General features: G+C 39.6%; 2 protein-coding genes across 9 annotated transcripts in view; one reads left to right on the top strand and one right to left on the bottom strand.

Annotated features, from left to right (window-relative positions):
• The first annotated feature begins 4,697 nt into the window (after positions 1 to 4,697).
• The window catches only part of KATNAL1 (katanin catalytic subunit A1 like 1), a 93,886-nt gene continuing 73,181 nt past the window's right edge, over positions 4,698 to 25,402 (top strand). Inside the window, exons 1-2 of one of the 8 annotated variants that reach the window (XM_063650733.1) lie at positions 5,815 to 6,261; positions 11,244 to 11,395. The gene's annotated coding sequence lies outside the window, so the exon portion shown is untranslated. Of the gene's footprint in view, positions 5,607 to 5,777; positions 6,262 to 11,169; positions 11,396 to 25,402 lie in introns of those variants that run through there. The other 7 variants (XM_054446599.2, XM_054446601.2, XM_054446602.2 and 4 more) reach the window with 7 other exon arrangements.
• On the bottom strand, positions 16,079 to 16,839 carry LOC129011543 (peroxiredoxin-2-like). Its single transcript, XM_054446609.2, has one exon. The coding sequence runs from the start codon at positions 16,837 to 16,839 to the stop codon at positions 16,243 to 16,245; it is 597 nt and encodes a 198-aa protein (XP_054302584.2). The 3' UTR covers positions 16,079 to 16,242.

The following is a 25,402-nucleotide window of genomic DNA, read 5'->3' as shown; positions in this document are numbered from 1 at the left end:
GAGTCTCACTTCTAATGGGAGACTGAGGCATAAGTATAGTAAGTTCATGAATAAAATAAAGCAAAAGCCTCATTTTGACTGGATAAGGCAGAAACATAAGTATTAGGTATAAGGTTCTTCATTTCCTCCTCTTGTCTACTATCTCTTTGGATTACATGCGAGAAAAAGCAGCATCAGAGAGAGAAAATTGACACCTTGAAAATCTACCTTTTAAATCCTTCTCTTCCACTCAATCAAGTTCCATTTCACTGTATGAGGTCTCTGGTACTTGTTCCTGGCTTTCTTCATCATTAACTTTCTGCTTCCTCTCACTTGTTAATAACGAGTAAAACCGTAGCAAGTAAAGAAGCTGAATTTCTGTATATCTGAGAGAGGTCAGATTCCATATGGGTTCAGGCCACACTCTGATGGACAACTGCAGGCTCACTGCTAGTGATCCCTACAGGCCAGGCTGTGACTGGGGTCCAACAGTGACAACTGCTGTAGTGGAACAGGATCTTTGCTTTTCATGGACCTGAAATCCAGAGTACCTCTACATGTTAGGACTGGCCCCTTAGCTGCATCTCAGGTCATCTGGCTATTTAAGAACTCCCAATCCTCTAAAGCAGTGTTTCTTAAACCCTTTTCATGGACACTTATGGCAGGAAGTACATCTTACTTAACAATCCATATTAGTCATGGTTCAGTCAGGAAAAAAGAAACTTTAAGTAGGTATTTTAAGAGCAAGAATTTAGCACAGGGAATTGATTAGACAGATGTTCAAGGACTGAAAAATTAAAAAAGGAACACTGGAGTAACACATAGGTTATAACTGCAAGAAGCAGCTCCCGCCTGAAGGGCTGGAGATCAAAGGCAGGAGAGGAGGTTGGGGTTTGTAGGAAAGGCCTGTTGAAGCTGGGGCACAGGCTCCTGAAGAGGGACACTGTCTGGCTGCTGCTGCAGGTAATGCTTTGGGGAGGAGGGAGAAGAGATGCGATGAGGCTGGTTGAGATACAAGAAGAAGCTGGAGACAAGTAAAACTGCCACCAGGCTAAAAGTCTGTGGCAGGAGTGATGCTGCCAAGCATAGCAGGCCGTCAGGAAGGAGCAAGTTGCTTCCCTCTCCTCCAGCCTTGTGCTCTTCCTCTGGTCCTGCTGTGCCGCCCCAGCCTCTCCACCCAGATGACACAGGAGAAATGTGGTTTGCATAATTCCAGCCCCACCAACACAAAGCAGAGGACAGAGGGTAGGTTTGAAGCTGAAAGATGACAGCTCAGTAACTGCCATACGATACTTGACCCTAACCATGCACATCCCCTCTGGATTTCATTTTCTACCGCATTCTATTGCATTCTACTTTACCCTACACTACCTTATCACTTTTTAAATATTACAAAGCTGGAAGAGACCCATCACATTGACTTCATGACCTACTAATAGACTGTGACCCACAGTGAGGAAAACTCTGCTCTAGACCTTCACGGTAAGAGGGCCTGAACGTTGGAATTCAGTGCTACTTACATACTGAATTCCTTCCACAGCAACAGCGACTTAAGGAATTACCTCCCAAGGTACTCCTCCACTGAATATGTATGGGGGCCCACAGTTCTATAGGCTTCAGGCAAATTTATATCAAGAGGCTGCAAATGCCCTGTATAGTACTAGAAGAGGGACAGCTACCAGATAAAGGAGGTTTTGCTAAGGGGAAAAGATAAAAGAACTACCAATCAAAAACATTTATTGTGCCCTTATTATATGTAGAGTATTATGAAGGTGTTTTTGAGAATACCCAGAAATGCACGTTGGAGGAGCTTGAAATATAGTCAGAAAAGACAAAAAGCCAATGAGTAAACAATAGATGAGCAGCCACTCAGCAGTATGGTCAGCTGTCAAGGGAGTGAGATTGGCAGGAAATATTCTGAGCACAGAGCAGGGTGATATGACTGAGCAGGAATGATCTGGAAAGGTTTCATGTGAAGGTTTGTTTTCAGAATACGTAGACCTTAGATAGGGTAAGGCGCTGGTATCTTAGGCGAAGAGAACAGAAGTAACAGAACAAGTTAAGGAAGAGTGGGCCTGCTTGTGCAGTGCTGGAACTTGTGGATCAGAACTAGCAAGAGAAATTGGAGCATCAACCACGGCCGAGGTGGAAGCTTGCAAATGGAGAAGGTGTAGTGACTGAACCTTGGAAACTATCCTCACATTTAAGAAGCAGGTAAAAGACCTGGTGAATAACACAATGAAGACTGGTTGGAAAGCTCTGAAGAGATCCAAGGTCAAGGACTCACCAAGGAGGGTGGTCAGCAAAGTCAAATGTCAGAGAGGCCAAGAGCTCTAAGAACTGAGGAAAGACCTCAACTGTAAACCAGATGCGCTGTAAATGAGGGTGGTGGCTCTTGACCACACTGCCTGTGTGGATTAATGTGCTACTACTTTCAGCTCCAGCTTTCGGATTTGTATAGGGTGTTTAACTATCACTCGAACAGGTCCAAAGTATCTGGTGAAAACAATTAGCTATGGTTTACTATCGGTCCTTATTCGTTCCTACCTGTCCACAGCCATGCGAGGCATTTTAAGGCTGTGCTTCAGTGGCTTGTGGTCTTCCCTCCCGCGACTGCCCACCTCCAACTCACTTTTGTGACAGCTTTTGTTTGTGCTGCTGTCATCCATTCTCAAGTGGCCTGTCCTGCTGCGCTGATTTTCTGGGATCCTGGCTTCACAAAACAAGGAGCATTATGCATTGGGACCTTGTCTTTGGAGACTTCGTCATGGCTGTAGGCTGCACTACAACCCTGGCCAGCTGCCTTGCAAAGAAAGACAAGTGATCGGTCACAAGGGAAACCAGATCAGGGAGAGATGGATCCGGTGAACCTATCATCCCTACTACAAACGTGTTCAGCTGGTAGCAGATCAGCAACATCTTCTCCAGGAGTAAAGGAGAATTTTTTTACATGCTCATTACATATGCAGAGTTGTGAAAAAATTGCTGCAGGTGACAGGTCCAAGTTCCTATAAGGATGTCCTATGGCTTCATACCAGACTTTGTTCCGGACTTCATCTCTTAAGTGCTGTCATTTCTTCTGTACAAGCTATGGTTACTTTGGTTTCTTTTCTTCCTCTTAGACAGCAGATTCCAGCTATTATCACATAGCTTCCTCATTTATACTAGAGTAAACCATTATTATGGATGTAAGAAAATGGGTTTCATAAGCGAACCCACTGTGAAGGTAGCCAGGACAGGTGTATTAGTCCGTTTTCATGCTGCTAATAAAGACATACCCAAAATAGGGTAATTTATAAAGGAAAGAGTTTTAATGGACTCAGTTACACGTGGCTGGGGAGGCCTCACAATCATGGCGGAAGATGAAGGAAGAGCAAAGGGACTTCTTACACAGTGGCAGGCAAAAGAGCTTGTGTAGGGTAACTCCCATTTATAAAGCCATCAGATCTCGTGAGACTTATTCACTACCATAAGAACAGTATGGGTGAAATTGTGCCCATGATTTAATTATCCCCACCTGGCCCTGCCCTTGACAGGTGGGAATTATTACAATACAAAGTGAGAGGTGGGTGGGGACACAGCCAAACCATATCAACAGGTCATGTACGTAAGCTGCTTAATATTTATTGGGCAGCTACACTGTGGACTGAATCAAATAGAGTATGAGGATATATATGTGAAAAAATATTATTTTAATAGCTGGCTCCAGAGTTCCTCTTGGGAAGTTACTTCGTGTTAGGAAAAAACTTTGGTAAACAGTTTAGGAATGGTAGGTAGCTATGAAGACACAGATTAGGAGATGGAAATAAAAGTATTGTATAAAGAGAGAAGAGAGGAGGGGAGAGATGGGACCAGAGAGATGGTATGATAGTGGGAGGTTACAGGTTATGATGAAAAAATGGGGGTAGGTGGTAGGTGGATAAAAATATCACGGGAGGAACTGAAGGACTTTTAAGAGCAGGGATTTCTAATTTTAGGTTTTTTGCATCCTTAATTTAAAACCACTCATCTGCTCCTAAACCTTCCAAAGAGTTGGCTATAGAAACAACCAAAGAAAAGGGGCTGATTTCGACATTATGTGTCAGCAGAAGAGAGAAGAGAGCTGTAAGAGGTGATATGTGGAGAAGTCTAAGTATTCAGGAAAAGCAAGAACTGAGAGCCAGAAGTGACGGTGCAGTCCTTGAGAGGACATTGGCCGCCGGGAACAACAAAAAGTGGATAAGGGATTCAGTCAAGTTCAAGAAAATCTCTGTGGTAGGATGACTCAGCTGGATTACAGGAGCCATTTTTGTTATTTTCAACCATAATTTTTCAGGAGATATTCATTACTAGAAAATGACAAGGTCACGAATTCACTCCCCTTCCTCTTGTTTTCTATTAAATCTCTGGGCCTCACTTTTCTCATCTATAAAATCTAGAGATTGGGCCTAGAATATCTCTGTGGTTTCCATTAGAGTCTATAGCTCTAATAATGATACCACCACATTTTTATGTTCTCTTTTGAGGTAAATTTACATGCAGTGAAATGTACAAATCTTAAATGTCGCATTCCAAGAGTTTTGACAAATGCATATACTTCTGTAACCGAAACCCTTAGCTATAGAATTATTTCATCACTACAAAAAATTCTCTCAAACCCCTCCCCGACAGCCAACCGCTATTCTGACTTTTATCACTATTGATTAAATAATTAATATTTAATAGCTATTGTTAAATGCTAAGCTTTGTTTTATAGAGCTTCATCAGTATTAATGCGTGTATTTCTTAAAAGAGTTGCAAGATGGATATCTCCATTTTTACAGATCAAAACGTTAAGAGGTGAGAAAGGGGCCCCTGGTCATCAGCTACCAAGCATAGGGGCAGGACGTGAACTAAGAATTCGTTTTAGAAGCCCACGCTCTTAACCTGTTTATCCTAGAGTCCACAAACGATTGCCAAGAAACAGCATAAATCCGAATTCAGTCGAAAGCAATGCCATTTACAAGTTCTAAAACCTCCTGAATAATCCTAAAGGCCATATGCATTCCATCTTATCGAAGGATTCCTTTCTATCCCACTCCCCAGAGAATAGAGAAAGGGGGTGCGAAAGACTTCAATTCGGTTTGACTGGAGAAAAACACAGAGGTGGCGTAGGATCCACACATCCCATGGGGGCAGACCCAGCGGCGGACGCCTGGACAGGCAGCGGGGAAAGGCGCTGCGACGCCCCGGGTGCCCCCTCCTTCGACGCCACTGGCATCCCCTCCGAAAGCAGCAGGCATGAAGGTGCCCCGTCACGGGGGCTGGACGCAGTGGAGGCAGGCTCATCAAGCACGACCAGAGCTTAGTCGGCCACACGTCCTCTTCAATGTCACTGTCTCCCTGCTCTCCCACCCCGCGCCGCTGCGCCTCCCTACCCCGGCAACCTGGGCCGGAGTCCCAAGCTCCGCCCCAGAGCGGACTCAGCCCCCGCGCTCCCTCCCGCGCTGCGCCCACCACGCGGCCGCGGCTACCATGGCAACCCTACGCCGCCGCCGCCTCTTCACGCACGTCGCGAGCTAACGGACTCGGCGGCGGCGGCGGTCTGCGCCCCACCCCCACCCCATCTGGACCGCATCGCTGAATGTGCCCGGACCTGCGCCTTCTAGGTAATGAATCCGAGAGAAAGGGGCGAGGGCGAGACAGTAGGTGGTGCGGGGCTCTAGCCAACAGCCCCTCTCGGCCTCCCACCTCCGGAGACGCCAAGACAGTGGGCTGCGGGGTTCCTCGGGCGCTGGCTCCTGTGCGGGGACGGGGAGGGGCGCGGGAGCGCCAGGCTCGCGGGGCATCCTGGGGATTGTAGTTCAGTAACTCCTCGGGCTCGCGGCCTTGGTGGGGTAGCTCGGACCGGCGAACTACAAAGCCCGGCGGCCCCGACCACCGGGAAAGACCGATAAACTTTGAGCGGACTGGGACAGGAAAAAAAAAAATCTCTCTTTGTCTCGAGGGGGCTGTTGGGTGGTCGCGAACCTGGGCTCTGTGCGTTGGGAAAGGGAAGTGGAGGTGAGCCTCGGGCTTCCCGCCCTGTCGCTGGGCCCGCCCCAGCTGCAGCGCTCAGCCCCACCCCGGCTGGGCCACCGCCCTGCACAGTCTCAGGGATGAGCAGCCGCCCAAGCTGCAGGGCCTCGGGTCTTCGGCGCCTCTGACCCTCGCAGGTTGCTGCCTCTCGGTGCAGAACCGTATGTATGTCACACATTGGATGTGAGACCTGAGAAACCGTGTTTTAACAGGTTTTTCTCCTTTCCTGGATACGTTTATTTCTGGGTTAGTCATGTTTGTTTTAAAGTAGCTCAGAGGTGTTTGCATATTAAACCCATCAATTGGTAATTACTCAAAGGGCAGTAATGTTTAAAGGTTAAGTATGGGAAAAGATAAAAAGATGTCATTGCGATTATATGGTGGTATCTGGCATTTTTAACTTTTTGCATTTTTGCATTTTATTTCTTGAGGTTCAAGGTTGTGAAATGAGTGCTCCACCCCACCACCCCCCCGCGCCAGCCTGAACACTGCCTACACGTATTTTGATTAGTTCAGTTTTAAATCACTAGTAACTTTTAAAAACAGACTTTTTTTTTTAGCAGTAGGCAGCAATAATTCTTTGATTATTCCAGTGTTATTCAGAATTTCTCAGCATGTTTTCGGAAGGAAAAATACCATGTTTTAATTATTTAGTTAATTATTTATATATTTTTTATGTTCGGGAATACACTTGAGTCCTTAGAGTTGACTCAAGACTTGGTGGTAAAGGAAGCTGACACAGATTTACGAAACCTTCCTTGACGACCCTTTAAAATTTTTCAATAGGTAGATAACCATCCTAGAAATTTGCTGCTTTATGGAGTAAGTTGGAGAATTGTTGATATTATTGTGAGTTTGTGTGTGTGTGTGTGTGTTTAAAAACAAAAAGACCACAAATCCTATAAAACTTTCTCTTAATTAAAATGAAGTTGACCTGTGTAAATTTTACTTGAGGTTGCAATTTTGTACAAAGAGGAGATGGAAAGTAGGTTTAGTAAGACAGGTAGAAAACAAAATTCAGGCCTTATGTGATACAATATAAGGTTTGAAGTATTTTATTTATTCATTCAAAATGTGTTAAGAACCTATGTGCCAGGCATTATGCCAGGTGATGAGAATAAAGAGATGAAAAAAGTCTGTATCCTGCATGGGCAGTCTTGTCATCACAATAGTGTGGTAGAGATATGTGCAAGTTGCTATAGGAGCCCAGAGGAAATAATCACATAACAGTAACATTTATTGAATATGTCAGGTGCTGTGAGGAGTATTTTGCATGCAGCTCGTTATTTAATCCTCAGAACAGTTGGTGAAGTAGTTACTGATTTTTAGAGATGAGGAAACAGGCTTTAGAGGCCTTGCCCAAAATCATAGTTGGTAAAGTGTGAACCTGGGATTTCAGCCCAGGTGGGTCTGGTCCTGATCTCAAGCACTGACCATTCTCTGTCAATTAGTAGAAAGATCCTGACTCTGTCTAAGGAAGTCAGGGGAGGCCTTCAGTATGATTTGACTTTTAACTTGTGTTAAAATAGTTGAATAAGCTTTCACTGGAGTGATGATGAGGAAAGTCATTCTAGGACAAATGGATGGCACAAAATGAGCAAAGCATAGATCGAAGAATGAGTACTTTGTATTTGGGAAATGCTAGGTAGTTCTGAATGACTGGATCTCAGAATACTTGCAATTAATGGGTGAGGCTAGATCTTAAAGTACTTGGCACCATATTTAGAGTTTAGAATTTTTCTTGACATGGGGCAGTCATTGAAGAATTTTAGCTAGAGTGGTGGTGTTGTCAGATTTGTATTTTAGAAAGATAACTCCAGCTCCAGTGTAGAGAATGGACCTGGGAGGGGAAAGATTAGAGGTAGTAGAAAAGCCATTTGTATAATAGAAAAAAACAAAGTCCAGTAGAGAAATGGAGAGAGTCTGAATTAAGCAGTTGGAGTTACAGAAAGACATGGATTCAAGGAATATTTAAGAGATAAAATTGATATGACTTGATAAGAGTTTGGATGTTGGGAGTTAGATTTGGAACTCTTAGCTGATTGATTCCTCAGTTTCTGGCTAGCATGACTGAGTTAATAGTGAACCCATTGATTGAGATGAGGAGGAGCCGGTTTTTATTGGGGTGAAATATAAAGATATTAGTTCAGTTTTGAGCATTAGTTTGAGGTTCCTATGGGATATTCAGGTGGAGATGCATTTGAGTCTGGAGTTCAGAGAGAGCAGGCTGGAGTTAGAAGTTTGCATATAGATAAGTAGTTAAAGCTACAAGGGAGAATGGACCAGCTCACATTGGAGTAATGAGTAGAAAAGAAAAAGGAAGAGGTTTGGATATGGAACTCTCATTTAAGAGATGTGTGTAGGCCGGGTGCAGTGGCTCGCGCCTGTAATCCCAGCACTTTGGAAGGCTGAGGCGGGCAGATCAGGAGATCAAGAGATCGAGACCGTCCTGGCCAACATGGTGAAACCTCGTTTCTCCTAAAAATACAAAAATTAGCTGGGCATGGTGGCGCACACCTATGGTCCCAGCTACTCAGGAGGCTGAGGCAGGAGAATAGCTTGAACCCAGGAGGCAGAGGTTGCAGTGAGCCAAGATCTGCCGCTGCACTCCAGCCTGGTGACAGAGAGAGACTCCGTGTCAGAAAAAAAAAAAAAAAAGAGTTGTGTGTATGTGTTTGCGGGAGGAGCCTACAAATGAGACCCTGGTTAGGAGGCAGAGAGGAAGAAGAACTGGGAGAGAGCATAACAAATAAAGGAGGGGAAAATAAGGAAAGAAAGTAAGTTGTCTAATTTTGTGTCTACAACTTATTTTCTGTATGATCATAGGCAGGTCTCCAAATCTGTACCCTTATTTCATATGAGGTGTTAATACTATTTTATTTGATTTTAGGAAGTTGAAACAGTTTAGTGGAGGTAAACCGTAAAGTGCTCAACAACTGAAAGCATTTCTTCTTCTCCCGCTTCCTTGCTAACAGTGTGGCAGGACTGCCAGTTCTGTCTGATAGAAAGACCCTGTTCTGTGACTTTACTTGACCATATTAAGCAGGTGGATCAGGTAGTAGTTATATTACAAAGTGATGATTAGAGTCTGAGGACTAATCAATTTTTTTTAAATGAAGCTTCCTTTAATGCTGTAAAATGTTATTGTATAGGGCATTAATACCAATGTGCTTTTGCCTTGTTTTCATCTTCAAAGAAACAGGAAGTTCCACTAGATAATGTGAGAGCCCAGTGGCTCTAAAATTTTTCAATTCTGACGGTATTTCATGTCTGGATGATTTGTGATTTCACTGATATTTGAGCATCTGTAAATGAAAATATGTTTATATTTTAATGTGCTCAAGAGTATTTCATTTTGTTTTTTTTTTAGAGACATGGTCTGACTCTGTCACCTAGGCTGGAATGCAATGGTGCAGTCATAGCTCACAGCAGTCTTGAACTCCTGGGCTCAAGCAGCCTTCCTGTTTCAGCCTCCCCAATGGCTGGGATTTCAGGCATGTGCCCACACCCGGCTCAACATTATTTTAAACATTTTTCTCTTCAGTGATAACTATACTTATATGTGGTAGTCCCAGGGAAATTGTGCCCTAGAATACCTGATAAAAGTGAGATATAGGCATTTGCCAGATAAATTCAAGGCATAGATTGTGAGGGTAGTTTAAAAAAAAGGAGTAGTTTTTCAAGGTGGTTTAATCTTCACTGGATGTCTTTAGATATGTTTCTTTTGCTGGGGTATGGTTTGATTGTGGTCCTAACTGAACGAATGGCAAAGGAGTAAATGACCTTTTAAGTCCTTTTGTAACTTTGTTCTGTCCATTAGTAATTGTAAAAGCTCCTATTAGGCAGCCTATTAAAAAGTGAGCTTTGGTTTGAAATCTTATTCTTTTTAATATTTTGCTATGAAGCTGTTTTTAGTAAACACTTTTTATAGTTTTTAATCATATCTAAGTATTGTTTTGCCTTTTGTAAAGCATTTAATGCTTAGTTGCTGACTCCCCAGTTGTATTTACTTCCCAGGGTATTATAGAACTCTTTAGAAAGGTTAGTTTATGGACATTTATCAAACACACGTGCCTTGCATTTCAGTTCAAGAAACATTGTGTGTCTTTATGTCAAACAGTGCACTGAATGATACATGATACATGAATAAGATCTGGCCCCTCTCTCAAAGGATGTTACATTTCAATCAGTGCTCAAACTAGTTTTGGTATACTTACTCTTGTGTTTTTTAAGGAAATCATCTCCAAAAAACAATGTATTTATTTTCTTAGCTTTTACGTGTTTGAGGGACAAACAATATAACTTCATTTGCTGTATTTCAGTAACTTGTTCCTTTATTCTCGTTTATTCCTGTCTCTGTGAGTGTCTTTATATGTCAGTATTCTTTTCTTTCTGATGTTTTCCTCTTTCCATTTTTCCTGGTGATTTGGTAGTAGGAAGAGAAATGAATGAGCGAATCAGTAGTGACTGTTTTTTTCTTCTGACCTACTTATATGAGAGTATGGATGACTGGTATTTAACACATAATTCCTGATATTTTTATACTCATATTTTCTCTGCATTATTAGATATTATTTGAAGTCAAGAATTTTATGTTAGTAAACTCCACATGGCCTTACATTGTTTCTTATATGTATATAGGTTATTTGCTTAATGTGGTAGGTGCTTACTAATTAGTTTAGATTGGATGATGAATGGATGAGTAAGTAAATATGATAATAAAATTACTTGTTCAAAGACTACTTGAGTCTGGGTGTGGTGGCTCTTGCTTGTTATCCCAGCACTTTGGGAGGCTGAGAGGGGCAGAATGCTTGAGTCCAGGAGTTTGAGACAAGTTGCCTGGGCAACATGGCGAGACGTCATCTCTGCAAAAATACAAAAATTAGCCAGGCGTGGCTGTGCACACCCATGGTCCCAGCTCTACTGAGGAGGCTGAGGTGGGAGGATTGGTTGAGGCTGGGAGGTCGAGGTTGCAGTGAGCTGAGATTGCACCATTGCACTCCAGGCTGGGCGACAGAGTGAGACCTTACCTCAAAAATAAATAAATAAATACATACATACATACATACATACTTCATAAAATAAAGTAATATGAAGCAGATGGTTTTGAAAGGTTTTAGGCTGTTCAAAGCACTATGAAATTAAAAAACAAGTAGTATTTAATTATATAGGCACCTGCAACAAAATATCTTTATTTCTGTTAATAAGCCTTTTATATTTATTTTTAGATTAGCTGCGTAACTTTAAAGGAATTTGAGGCAGTAAATTGTAATGAGCTAGGAGGACAGGCTCTGAGTTGGACACATCTGGGTTCAAATCCAGGCTCTATGGGCAAATTATTTGAATTCTTTAAAGCCTGAGTCACCTCTTCTGTTAAATGGTGGGTAACTGTTATTGTTTTGTAGTGTTATAAGGATTAGATGAGATAATACCTAGAAAAACATTTTTATCATATTACTTGGTGGGGAGTTAGTATTCAATAAACATCGCTACTATTATTTTTGTGCTAAAAAGGGTATTTACGCACTTAAGATAAAGTTTGTAGGTTTTTTTTTTTTTTTTTTTTTTTTTTTTTTTTTTTGAGACAGTCTCACTCTTGTCGCCCAGGTTGGAGTGCAGTGGCACCATCTCGGCTAACTGCAACCTCCGCCTCCTGGGTTCAGGCTTCTCCTGCCTCAGCCTTCTGAGTAGCTGGGACCACAGGCACTCGCCACCACGCCCAGCTAATTTTTGTACTTTTTTAGTAGAGACGGGGTTTTGCTATGTTGGCCAGGCTGGTCTTGAACTCCTGACCTCAGGAGATCCGCCCGTCTAGACCTCCCAAAGTGCTGGGATTACAGGCATGAGCCAAGATGCCTGGCCAAGTTTATAGTTTAAGCTGTCATCTTGAGACACAGTAACAGATGATCCACATTTTCTGTCCTTTGTAATATTTTAAAGCTGCCAGTAGAATTTAGAACATGAGCAGAAATTACTGTGATGGTTACTTTTGAGAAACGTTTAAGCTCTTAGAACCCTATATTAATATCTAGATTCTTTTATGTTTATGAACAGTTTTTTTTGTTTCTAAAATATTTGAGAAGTGATTTCTATACATGTAAAAAATAAATGAAAAGCCTTCATTACTACATACATTCTTCTGTAATGTCTGGGTTTGTGGTTAAGTTGTTTTCTTTATTATTCATGGCAAACTGTAGTCCTTGAGACTATTACCCAAAATAAAGAGATGGGAGGTATTGTGGTTTTCAAAATTAACTATTTTGTTGATTATTACTCACATAGTAGGTTCATTTATTGTGCTTGAAACATACTTCAGGATGCATTAATTTGAGAAGTCATGGTTATGTGTTTCCTTAATTGCTTTTATTTATAGCAGCCATTGTATGACATAAACTGGATTTCAGTGATTTGGAGAAACTTTTTTTTTTTCATTAAACATGTAAAGCCTAGACATTGATAAATTTCATTGTGGTACAAAATATTGAAAATAAAACTTGATTTGTTGTTTTGCTTACCACCGTTCTAATTAGTGTTATTTAGTTCACATTGCTATAGTTCAGGTTACTTAGGTGTTTCTGAAATAGGCATCTACTTTCAGGAATTTACAACTTTTAGGAGGAAAAGGAACAATATGAGAAAAATATGGAAGTGTCAGAATAAAAATAGTTTAAAGCAGAGATTATTTTCTTAGCCTCATATGTATTGTAAGTATAACTGAATTAGATTGACATCATTCACATAAAACTAGTTTAAAAAATGTTTTGTTTCCTCTTTAAAAACCATTACTGTAGAGACAAAAGAATGATAAATATTATGATTTCATTTGTAAATGGAATTATGAGTGACATCCCTGGTGGGATTGGGTTCTGGATACAAGCTAGCTTTTCGTTTTTTCAATTATATGTCTTAGTGTTGGCATGAGATAAAATTTCAAGTATGTTGGGAGAGAAAGTTTGTGTGTGTGTGTGTGTGTGTGTGTGTGTTGTGGGTGATGGTAGATTTAAAGGAGAGAACAGAAAGGTTGGAGAGGTAGCTGAAAAGATGGCTTTATTTGTTACGTTTAGATCTGAGTCATGAAACAGTTACAAAAATAATTATCTGGGACCAGATAAAGCAGTATGCCTTCTTGATCTGAGCATGAACTTGGCTGAGTTCTTCTCAGTCTGAGCCTAGAACTCTCCTTGAAGGTATTATCTAGAGCATTCTGTATAGGGCAGATTGCTGGGTCAGTTCAGCAGTAAATACTGTAAGAAGATGCTTAATTTATTTTTGAATACATAATAAACTCAAGAGACATTGTCTAATATTAGACATTGCTAAAATATTTTGTCTTTAGATTTAACCTGACATTTTAAAAAGACCTAGAAATTCTTCTAATTTATATTAGAGATTTAAAAAACTATATGTTTCAAGATTATGACTAAAAGTAATTATAGTATAGCTTCTAGAAATTTATAATGAAAATTGAATCAGTTGATTTCTTTTTTTCGGAGGAAAAATTAACTGCTTCAATTATCTGTATTGATGTTGAGTGTAGAGTAAAAATATTCCTTACATTGATTCAGTGTTGTATGTGAGGAATGATGTTAACACGTGATCACATTTAATTTTTAAAATAACCTTATGATAAATATTATTTTTCCTGTTTTGTAGACAGAATTGAGGCCTATTGAAATTACATGATTTGCCTGAGGTCACAACTAAAAATTTATGGTGCCTGGATTCATATCCAGGTTTTTCTGTCTGAAATTTTTATGTGGCCTTTATCAAACATAAACTTGAATGGTTTGGTATACAATTCTAGGTTGCCAACCCCCTACACACTTACCCCTTGGAAGATATTATTTCATTGTCTCCAGGCTCCCACTGTTCCTCTTGAAAAGTTAGCTGTCAATATAATTTCTTTCCTTTGTATATAATTTGTCATTTCTTTCCATTTTAAATGTTCTTCAGTCTTACTACCTGGTCTCTAGGTGTGAACTTTGATTTGCTTTGAAACTGAAAATTATTGTCTTCTGCTAGTTTTGGAAAATTCTCAGCCATTGTATTTTTGAATTTTGCCTTTCTTTTTTCTCCTGGAATTCATAATAGACTTATATGATGGATCTTCTCTTTCTACTCTGTTGCATTTCTTAATCTTATTTACTTATTCAGTCTGTATATGCTGCATTCTGGTCAGTTTCTACAGCTCTGTCTTCTGGTTTATTGATTCTCCTTTCATCTGTGTCTAATCTCTTGCTTCCTCAGTCCACTGAGTTTTTTTTTTTTATTTCAGTGACTATATATTTTAATGCCAGAAGTTCTTTTTGATTATTTTTCAGATAAGCTTATTTATTTTAAAATTTCTTTTCCCTATGTCTTTAAATGTACTTATTTTACAGTAGCTAAAAAGGCCTTAATTTTGCTCTATGTTGTATTAATTCTCCCTCATAGTGGACTGCTTTCTTTGTATCTCGTAATTTTAGATGTAAACTCAGTGGAAATAAAGTAAAGCCTGGGTAAATGATATGTCCTGTACTTTTGTGATTTGTTTCTGTGAAGTGCCCTATGGAGAACTGATAAGTGAATAAACAAATTTTAGTTTGTCTGTATAATGGGATACTACTCAGCAATAAAAAGTAATTACTGATACATATAAGGGCATAGTTGAATCTCAAAAGCATTATTCTAAATGAAGAAAATCAGAGTATATACCGTATGAGTTTATTTATTTTGCATTCTAGAACTGACAAAACTGCAGGCATACTTCAGAGATACTGTGGACTTTGTTTCAGACCATTTTGGTAAAGCAAATATTGCGATAAAGCTAGTCACACAAATTTTCTGGTTTCCCAGTGCATATAAAAGTTACATTTACACTATACTATAGTTTATTAAGTGTGCAATAGCATTACATCTAAAAAATGTACATGCCTCAATTTAAAAAGACTTTAAAATTTTTTAACTTTTATTTTAGATTTAGGGGGTACATCTGCAGGTTTGTTACATGGGTATATTGCATGATGCTGAGGTTTGGGATATGAATGATCCCATTACCCAGAGAGTGAGTGTAGTAGCCAAAAGATAGTTTTCCAACCCTTGCCTGCCTCCCTCCCACCTCTATTAGTTTCCAGTGTCTGTTGTTGCCATCTTTATGTCTAGGAGTATCCAATGTTTAGCTCCCACTTATATGTAAGAATATGTAGTACTTGGTTTTCTGTTCCTGCATTAATTTGCTAAGGATAATGGCCTCCAGCTACATCCATGTTGCTGCAAAGGGCATGATTTTGTTCTTTTTTAAGACCATGTAGTATTCCATGGTATATATGTACCACATTTTCTTTATCCAATCCACTGTTGATGGATACCGAGATTGATTCCATGGCTTTGCTATTGTGAATAGTGCTGCAGTGAACATACGAGTCCACGTGTCTTTTTGGTAGAATGACTGGTTTTCTTTTGGGTATATACCCAGTAATGGGACTGCTGGGTCAAATGGTAGTTCTGTTTTAAGTTCTTTGAGAAATCTCTAAACTGCTTTCCATACCAACAGTGTGTAAATATTCCCTTTTCGCTGCAGCCTTGCCAGCATCTGTTGTTAAAAAAGACTGTATTGCTAAAAAATGCTAACAATTATCTGAACCTCAGCAAGTCTTAATCTTTTTACTGGTGAGGTGTCTTATCTTGATGGCTGCTGACGGATCAGGGTAGTGGCTGCTGAAGGTTGGGGTGGCTGTGGCAATTTCTTCTTCCTCCTCCTCCTTCTCTTTTTCCTCTCCTCCTACTCCTCCTCATCCTTCTTCCTTCCTCCTCCTCCTTTTCTTTTTTTTCTTTTTTTTTTAGAGGCAGGGTCTCACTCTGTCACCCAGGCTGGAGGGCTGGAGCGTAGTGGTGCGATCATAACTTACTGCAGCCTCAAACTCTCGGACTCAAGCGATCATCCTGCCCCAGCCTCTTGAGTAGCTAGGATCACAACTGACTAATTTTTTTTTCTTGTCCCTAATATTTTATTGGTCACCTCTAGGCCTGTGTGCGGCTGGGCGGGCTCAGGAGTGGGCGTCACTATTCAGCTCCCAGGTGGAGGCATGAGAAGGCCTTGGCCTAGCCCTCCAGGGTCCCAGACTGTGGTGTTTGGAGGGGCAGGTCTGGCCTTTCCTGGGTTAGCACAGGGCACCTAGGTAGGGGCACAGGTGGACACCCAGCACAGGCACCTAGGTAGGGGCACAAGCTCACTATCCATTGGCCAGCCTAATTTTGTTTGGAGAAATATTCCTTGCTGTCATCCACGTTGGGCTTTATTGTGTCACTGCCAAGCTTCCAGCCAGCAGGACAAAATTCCCTGTGCTCGTCCGTGTACTGGATGGTCTGGACCAGCTGCAGAGCCTCATCCAATGACCGTCCCACAGGCAAATCATTAACAGTGATCTGGCGAAGGACACCCTTGCCATCAGTGATAAAGAGGCCCCAGTAGGCAATGCACTCATCTGTTTTCAGCACACCGTAATCCTCAGACAAGCGTCTCGTCACATTAGCAAGCAGGGGGATGTTCAGGGGGCCCAAGCCTCCCTCCTTCCGGGGGATGTTATTCCAAGCCAGGTGGGTGAACTGAGAGTCCACCAAGATGCCCAGCACTTCACAGCCCAGCTTGCGGAAGTCCTTGGCATGGCTGCTGAACGCGATGATCTCCATGGGGCATACAAAAGTGAAGTCCAGAGGGTAGAAAAAGAGGACCACGTACTTCCCTTTGTAGTCTGACAGCTTCACCTCTTTGAAGGCGCCATCCACCATGGCTGTGGCCTTGAAGTTAGGGGTGGGCTTTCCCATGCGCGCATTACCTGAGGCCATGACTGAACAAGCTAGGTGGGCAAAGGCTAGATGCACGGATGATCACATGTGTGGACCTGCGTTCTCAGTGCCCATGTGACTAATTAAATTTTTTTTTTTTTTTTTTTTTTTTTTTAGAATTGGCATCTTGCTATGTTGCCCAGGCTGGTCTTGAACTTCTAGCCTCAAGTGATACTCCTGCCTTGGCCTCCCAAAGTGTTAGGATTACTGGCGTGACCCAATGTGCCTGGCCCAGGGCAATTCTTAAAATAAGACAACAACAAAGTTTGGTGGATGTATTGACTCTTCCTTTCGTGAAAAATTTCTCCATAGCATGCAGTTATACTGTTTGATAGCATTTTACCCACAATAGCGGTTCTTTCACAATTGGAGTCAAACCTCTCCCAACCCTGCTGCTGCTTTATCAACTAGGATTATGTAGTAATCTAAATCCTTTATTGTTATTTCAACAGTGTTCACAAACATCTTCACCAGGAGTAGATTCCAGCTCAAGAAGCCACTTTCTTTGCTCATGCATGAGAAACAACTCATCCATTCAAGTTTTTTTTTTTTTTTTTTTTTTTTGTAGAGATGGGGTCTTGCTGTGTTGCCCAGGCTGGTCTTGAACTCCTGGTCTTAAGTGATCCTCTTGCCTTGGTCTCCCGAAGTGTTGAGATTACAGGTGTGAGCCGCTGTGCCCTACCCCATTTATGTTTTATCATGAGATTGCAGCAATTCAGTCACATCTACAAGCTCCACTTCTAATTCTAGTTCTCTTGCTGTTTCTGCCACATCTGCAGTGACTTCCTCCAATAAAGTCTTGAAACCCTCAGAGTCATCCGTGAGGATTGGAATCAATTTCTGTAACACTCCTGTTAGTGTTAATGTTTTGACATCCTCCCTTGAATCACAAATGTTCTTATTGGCATCTAGAAGGGTGACTCTGTTCCAGAAAGTGTTCAATTTACTTTGCCCAGTTTCGTCAAAGGAATTCACTGTGGCACCTATAGCCTTACAAAATGTATTTCTTAAATAATAAGATTTGAAAGTTGAAATAACTCCTTTATCCATGGGCTGCAGAATGGATAAGCAGGCATGAAAACAGCATTTATCTCTTTGTACATCTACATCAGAGCTCTTTGGTGACCAGGTACATTGTCAGTGAGTGGCAATATTTTTAAAGGAATCTTTTTTTCTGAGCCATAGCTCTCAAAGTTGGGCTTAAAGTATTCAATAAGCCATACTGTAAACAGATGTGCTGTCATCTAGACTTTGCTATTTCATTTACAGAGCACAGGCAGAGTAGATTTAGCATAACTCTTAAGGGCCCTAGGATCTTCATATTAGTAAATGAGCATTGGCCTCAACTTCAAGTCATCAGCTAAATCAGCCCCTGACAAGAAAGCCAGCCTGTCCTTTAAGGCTTTGAACCCAGGCATTCACTTCTCCTCTCTAGCTAGGAAAGTCTTAGATGAAATATTTTTCCAATAGAAGGCTGTTTTGTCTACATTGAAAATCTGTTGTTTAGTGTAGCCACCTTCATCAATGATCTTAGCTAGTTCTAGACAACTTGCTGCAGCTTCTACATTAGCACATGCTACAGCTTCTGCATTAGCACTTGCTGCTTCACCTTGCACTTTTGTGTTACGGAAAAGGCTTCTTTCCTTAAACCTCATAAACCAGTCTCTACTTGCTTCATACTTCTGCAGCATCCTCACCTCTTTCAGCCTTCATAGAATTGAAGACAATTAGGGTCTTGTTCTGGATTAGGCTTTGGCTTAAGGGAATATTGTGGCTGGTTTGATCTTCTGTCCAGACCACTCACACTTTCTCCATATCAGCAATAAGGCTGTTTTGCTTTCTCATCATTCATGTTCACTGGAGTAGCACTTTTAATTTCTTTCAAGAACTTTTTCTTTGCGTTTACAACTTGGCTCTTTGGCACGAGAGATCTACCTTTTGGCCTATCTTAGCTTTTAACATGCCTTGCTTGCTAAGCTTAGTCATTTCTGGCTCTTGATTTCAAGTGAGAGACATGCAACTATTCCCTTTCACTTGAACACTTAGAGGCTATTGTAGGGTTCTTCACTGGCCTAATTTCAGTATTGTGTCTCCGGGAAAAGGAGGCCCGAGGAGAAGAGAGACAGGGCAACAGTCTATTGGTAGAGCAGTTAGAACACAGTATTTGTCAATTGTATTCACCTTGCCATAGGGCATGGCTTGTGGTGCCCCAATACAATTACAACAGTAACATCACTGATCACTATTAACAGATATAATAAAAATGGAGAAGTTTGGAATATTGTGAGAATTACCAAAATGTGACATAGAGACACAAAGTGAGCACATGCTGTTAGAAAAATGGCACCAGTAGACTTGCTGGATGCACAGTTGACATGAATCTTCAAATTGTAAAAAACGGTGTCTGCAAAGTGTAGTAAAATGAGGCGTGGTAAACTGAGGTGGGCCTGTGTAGGGAGAAGGGAACAGGAGAGTGCATGGTGAGAGTTGCAGGTCGAATGCAAAGTGGCAAAAGGGAGTTTTCTGGGGTGATGGAAATGTTCTTTACCTTTGTTGTAGTGGTAGTGGTGGTTATGCAGTTCATAAAGTTTTCAAAACTCATCAACTGTACACTTAAAATTAGTGGATTTAATTGTATGAAAATTATACCTCAATAAAGCTGATTTTTAAAAAGCAGGCAAAATTCATCTGTAGTATCAGAATAGTGATTAAAGTACTGACTGGGAGGGATAAAGGATCCTTCTGGGGAGTTGGAACTGTTCTGTATTTTGAAGTGAGTGTTGCCTGGGTGTACACAGTGTATGTGCACAGTGTAAAAGGTCATTGAGCTGCACACTTAAGACTTGTGCACTTTAAGTTATATACCTCAATACAAAAGGAAAAAGTTCTAAAGAAGGATTATAATATAAAGTTGAGAACATCTCCAAGAAAGTAGAGCAAAAGGACAGAGAGATGGGAAAAAGGAGGGAAAAACTAAGAAAATTAGAGGACCAGCCGAGGAAGTCTAATTCCTGGATAAAAGGCATTTCACAACAGAAAAAAAATGGAAAGAAATTTTTAATGAAATAATTCAGAATATTTCCAAAAATGGAAAGACATTAATTTCTACATTGAAAGAACGCCAAATAGACCCATTTCAAAGCATATCATCAAAAAGTTTAGAAAACTCATGTCAAAGAGAAGTTTCCAGAAAAGGGGAAAAACAAGTGATATATAACGAATTAGGAATTTAAATGACTTCAGTCTTCTTAATCTAATATTGAAACCTAAAATGTATTAGGGAAATGCCATAAAAATTCTCAAGGAAAATTATTTCCAAACTAGGATTCAGTAGCCAGACAAATTCTCATGGAAGTATGAGGGTAGAATAAAGGTATTTACAGACATGCACTGTTGCAAAAATTTTTTCTCCCATCTGTAGAAAATGTGCTCCATAAAGGTAAAAGAGTGAAAAAAGAAAGAGAAAGACATGTGATACATAAAAAAAGGACAGCATAGAGGAGGCAGAAGGGCTCCCCAGGATGAAAGGAGGTACCAAGTTGAACAGCCTTGGAGGGTAGAAAGAGATAGTGTCTTTCTCCAGAGCAAAGGTCAGGTGTGCTTACAGCCTTGGAAGATACAATATCTCCCTTTGGAACAAGGGGTAGGGAAGCATAAAACTTAATAGATTCAGGTTCTCTAAGCTTAGTCCTCCTCTCCTGTGATGCAGACTACTTCCTTTGCAGATGTTACATGGCCCTTTTCAAATTGCCCCATGGGAATTGGGGCTTGGGGAACTGGTGGAAAAAAAATACCTTTGGTTAGGTTGTCTTCTGGAAGCTTTATAGTTTTAACTCTTACATTTAGGTCAGTAATCCATTTGAATTAATTTTTGTATGTGATGTGAAGTAAGGGTTGAGATTCAGTTTTTGTTTTGCATATGGAGAGCCACTTTGTTTCAGGACCTTTTTGCTGGAAAAAATTGTCCTTCCCTTGTTGAATTGCTCTGGCAGTTTGGTTGAAAATTAGTTGGCTTTGTATGTATGAATCTGTTTCTTGACTCTCTAGTTTCTTTCACTGATCTTTGTGTCTGCCTTTATGTCAATTCCACACTGTCTTGATTACCGTAACTTTATTTTTTTTTTTTTGAGATGGAGTTTCGCTCTTGTTGCCTTGGCTGGAGTGCAGTGGCGCGATCTCGGCTCACCGCAACCTCCTCCTCCCAGGTCAAAGCAGTTCTCCTGCCTCAGCCTCCTGAGTAGCTGGGATTACAGGCATGCCCCACCGCGCCCGGCTAATTTTGTATTTTCAGTAGAGATGAGGTTTCTTCATGTTGGTCAGGCTGGTCTCGAACTCTCAACCTCGGGTGATCCACCCGCCTCGGCTTCCCAAAGTGCTGGGATTACAGGCATGAGCCACCGTGCCCGGCCATGATTACTGTAACTTTATAGTAAATTTTAAAATCGTGTAGTAGACATCAACCCCCAACAGGCATTTTTCCCCTCAACCTTTTAGAAGTACCCCACCTGAATACATCTGTGTTAGTAAGTCCTCCTACTTTACTGTTTTTCAGAACTTTTGTCTATTTTGTGTTCTTTCATTTCCATATAAGTTTTAGAATCAGCTTGTCAATTTTTCCAAAAAAGGCTGCTGGGATTTTGATTGGGATTTCATTGACTCTATGGGTCACTTTCAAGATAATTTGACATTTTACGCATATTGAGTGTTTTTATTCATAAACACATACACACGTATCTATTAATTTAGGTCATCTTTAATTCTCTTAGATTTTAATAGTTCTCAGTTTACAGATCTTGCACATATTTTGTTAAATTTATCCCTGAATATTTAATATTTTTTGGATGATTTTACTCTTTTTAGTTTCCGGTTATTTCTTGTATGTGGAAATACGATTGATTTTTGTATACTGACCTCTTATGCTGCAACCTTACACAACTCGTTTATTAGTTCTGGAGCTATTTGCAGATTCCCTAGGATTTTCTCCACTGACAGTCATGTGTTCTGTAAATAAAAGCAGCTTTACTTCTTTTCCAATCTGCATGCCTTTTATTTTTGTATTGCCTTATTGCACTGGTTAGAACCTCAGTTCTAATGTGGAATAGAAGGGGTGAGAACAAATATCCTTGTCTTGTTCTTGATCTTGGAGAGCATTTAGTCTTTCACAGTACATATGCTAGCTGTAGGTATTTCATAGATGTCCATTACTCGATTGAGTAAATTGTCTTTTATTCTTAGTTTGCTAAGCGTTCTTATGAATTATGTTGAATTTTGTCAAATACATTTTCTGTATTTATTGAGATGATTTATAATGTTTCATTTTTATTCTCTTAAAATTGTATTGATTGGTTTTAAAATAAACGATCTTGAATTCTCGGGAAAAACGTCACTGGGTCATAATACATTATCCATTTTACATATTGCTGGATTTGATTAGCTAAAATTTAAAGATTTTTTGTATCTATGTTTGTAAGGGATATTGATATGTACTTTTCTGATAAGATCTTTGTCTGATTTTGGTGTAAGGCTAACACTGGCTTTAAAATATGAGTTGGATAGCCAAAAGAACTCTGGCAAAAAAAGAAAAAAAAAGAGTTGGAAATATTTCTACCTCTTCTGTATTCAATTTCATTAATTGATAAAGGACTATTCAGATTAACTACTCTGTCTCTTCTTGGGCAAGCTTTGGTATGTGACCATAGTAGAATTTGTCCATTTCATTAAACCCTCTCTTGTCTTTCAGTAGCTCCAAGGTTTGTAGTGATAGCCCTCCTTCATTTTTTGTTTTGGTAATGTGTATTTTTTTTTCTCTCTTTCCTGGTCAATCCTACTAGAGGTTTATTCATTTTTTTGATATTTGTGAAGAACCTGCTTTTGGCTACATTGAATTTTCTCTTGTTTTTCTGTTTTCTATTTCATTGATTTCTTCCCTGAACTTTATTACATTGTTCCTTCTGCTTCTTTTGGTTTTAATTTGCTTCCCTTGCTAGATCCTTAAGATAGAAGCTGAAAGCGAGAGTCGGCAAACTGCAGTCCAGGGGCCAAATCCAGCTTGCCACTTGTTCTTGAATGGCTCATGAATCAGGAATGATTTTTGCATTTTTATAAGGTTGAAGAAAAATCAAAAGAAGAATACTATTTTGTGACATGTGGAAATTAAATGAAATTCAGATTTCATTGTCCACATATAAGGTTTTATTGGAACACAACCGCACTTAGTTGTTTACAAATTGTCTCTGGCTGCTTTTGTGCTGGAATGGCAAAGTTGAGGGGTTGTGACAGAAACCATGTGGCATTCTCATTGCTTTTGCACTGCTGTTTCTGAACTGTAATCAGTGTTTTAAGTGCCATGCATATCAGTGTGCTGTGACATTTTACTTTATTATCAATGCATACACATCATGTCAAAACAAGAAAAGATGAAAAAAATAGACTTGGAATGTTATACTTTTAAAGCACGCTGAAGCATGGATTATTGAGTTATGATAAGTCATTGTATTATGCAGTGATACTACAGCTGTGTTAAATACAGTATACACTGATATTACCAGACTCTGCATTCATCACAATATTCCCAACTCACAGGAAAGTAATGGTCAGAAAAATGAGAAAACATAAAAAGGAATATCTTATTCCAGTAGAATTTCTTCACAAAATTAGAAAATAAAAATCAGGCTGCACCCAGAGTAAATTTCCAAGTGGCTCATTTGTTAGCCAAGCAAGGAAGTCATTTATCAATAGTGAAGTAACTAAATTGTGTTTGGTTACAACAGGTGCAGAATTGTATCTGGAGAAGGTAAACTTAAGACTATTAGTCTTTTGGCAAGAAGAGTTGCTCAAAGAATTGAGGACATCAATAATCAATTAAAAAACAAGGCAAATGATTTTGAGTGGTTTTCCTTGGCTTTTGATGACAGATGTTACCAATACTGCTCAGTTGTTTATTTGAAAAGTCAAGGCTGAGTTTGAAGTTGTTAAATAATCTTAATGAATAGTGTGTGTCGAATAGCTAAAGATAAGAATATTTCAAAAAGTTAAGAAAACACTAATGGCATGCAACCTGAATGAAGTGTAGTCTCCTAAGATGTGTTATAACTGGTGGTAGTAAAAATTTGTATAGAATAGAAAAAAATTCAGGTGGACAAATAAAGCTGTGAAAGTGTAAGATGTTTAAAGTCTACAGTTACTTATTTTATTTCTTAGCAGGTATTTTGCAGAGAATATTTGAATCTATCATGTAATATTGAACCAGTAGTGTCAACATTTGCTCTTGTGGACTTAGCCATTATCAGTTCTAGGAATTTTTGTCAGAAATAGAAGCTGAATATTCTCACTTGCCGTGCTGTACAGCAGTTTGATGGCTTAATAGTTGTAAGGTTTTATTGCAAACTTTTGAATTTAGAAGTGAGATTGAAATTTTTCTGAATGTGAGAAACTGCTGTCAATCTGAATATTGAACACTGGCTTTAGAAATCAATTTGTGATGCAGGCTCAATAGTATTTCTTAATGAATTCAACCTAAAATTACAAAACAGTTCTTATATCAAAACTAATACTGCAGTAAAGTTATTTCAGTGGCAACCACTATTCTTTGAATCACAAGTAATATCAAGTCATTTTATATAGCTTTCCATGCTGTTATAAGTTAAAACAAAGAAGGTCTCCATTCCTACCCAGTTTGCAATAGGTATGTTTTCTGATTTCAAACTACAGTTTCAGCAGCATTTTTTAGAACTCGATGTAAGTGCCAAGGAAATTTCCATTTAACTGTGTAGTTGAGGCACTTTTTATTTAACCTTTAATTGGAATGATTAATCTGCAAATAATGGCATGCTAAAAGGTAAATACTAAGAGAAGAGTAAATCCTTTAAATGCCTTCCAAACAATGATTATGCTGAATTGAAATCATATACTTGTGATTACTATCAGTATAAAGTAGCACCTAACTGGTACTTTTGAAAAAAGACATTTTCAAACATGAAATGTATTGTATTCAAGCTAAACATTAGAATGTATGAGCATTTGTGATTTGATTTTGATGATAGGGAACACTAACTTTGAATCCCAACTAAGTGAAATATTGTCCCTAAAAAGAGTTTCATTCTTCTCCTTAGTCAACCTGTCTTACAGAAAGTTGTACTCTGTTATTGTTTCTGTAATATTTTGAATTGCATCGATAAGAATTATGGAGTTTTTGTCTCATTATATAAGTAGTTATATAATATCCTTCATTTTGTTTGTTAGCCCTCAAAGCCTAAAATATTTACTTGTCAGGTCTTTTATAGGAAAAGTTTGGCAACCCCTCCTTTGTATCAGGATATTTTTATCTTTCATAGTTTTGTGTCTGTATTTGTGGGCAGGATTTATGCTTTTGTTTCACAATGACTTTCAAGGGAAATAATTTATAGAGCATCTTTGTTTCTACTGGATTTATTAATTACATATTACTCCTTATAATAAGACTATATTGTTTTGTGTTAATGTTCTAAATTTGAAGATGAGACTTTTTTGTGGTTGTCCTGTATTCTGTGGATAGATCCACTGGACATTGAAATTTGTTACTGTG

The sequence above is a fragment of the Pongo pygmaeus genome, chromosome 14 (assembly GCF_028885625.2).
Source record: "Pongo pygmaeus isolate AG05252 chromosome 14, NHGRI_mPonPyg2-v2.0_pri, whole genome shotgun sequence".
Lineage (NCBI taxonomy): Eukaryota > Metazoa > Chordata > Mammalia > Primates > Hominidae > Pongo > Pongo pygmaeus.
Note: the sequence above shows the minus strand (reverse complement) of the source record. Positions and strands in the feature narration are given on the sequence as shown.

What these genes read in the sequence shown, in the direction of transcription:
- LOC129011543 (XM_054446609.2), bottom strand. Translation starts at nt 16,839, where the DNA reads ATGGCCTCAGGTAATGCGCGCATGGGAAAGCCCACCCCTAACTTCAAG.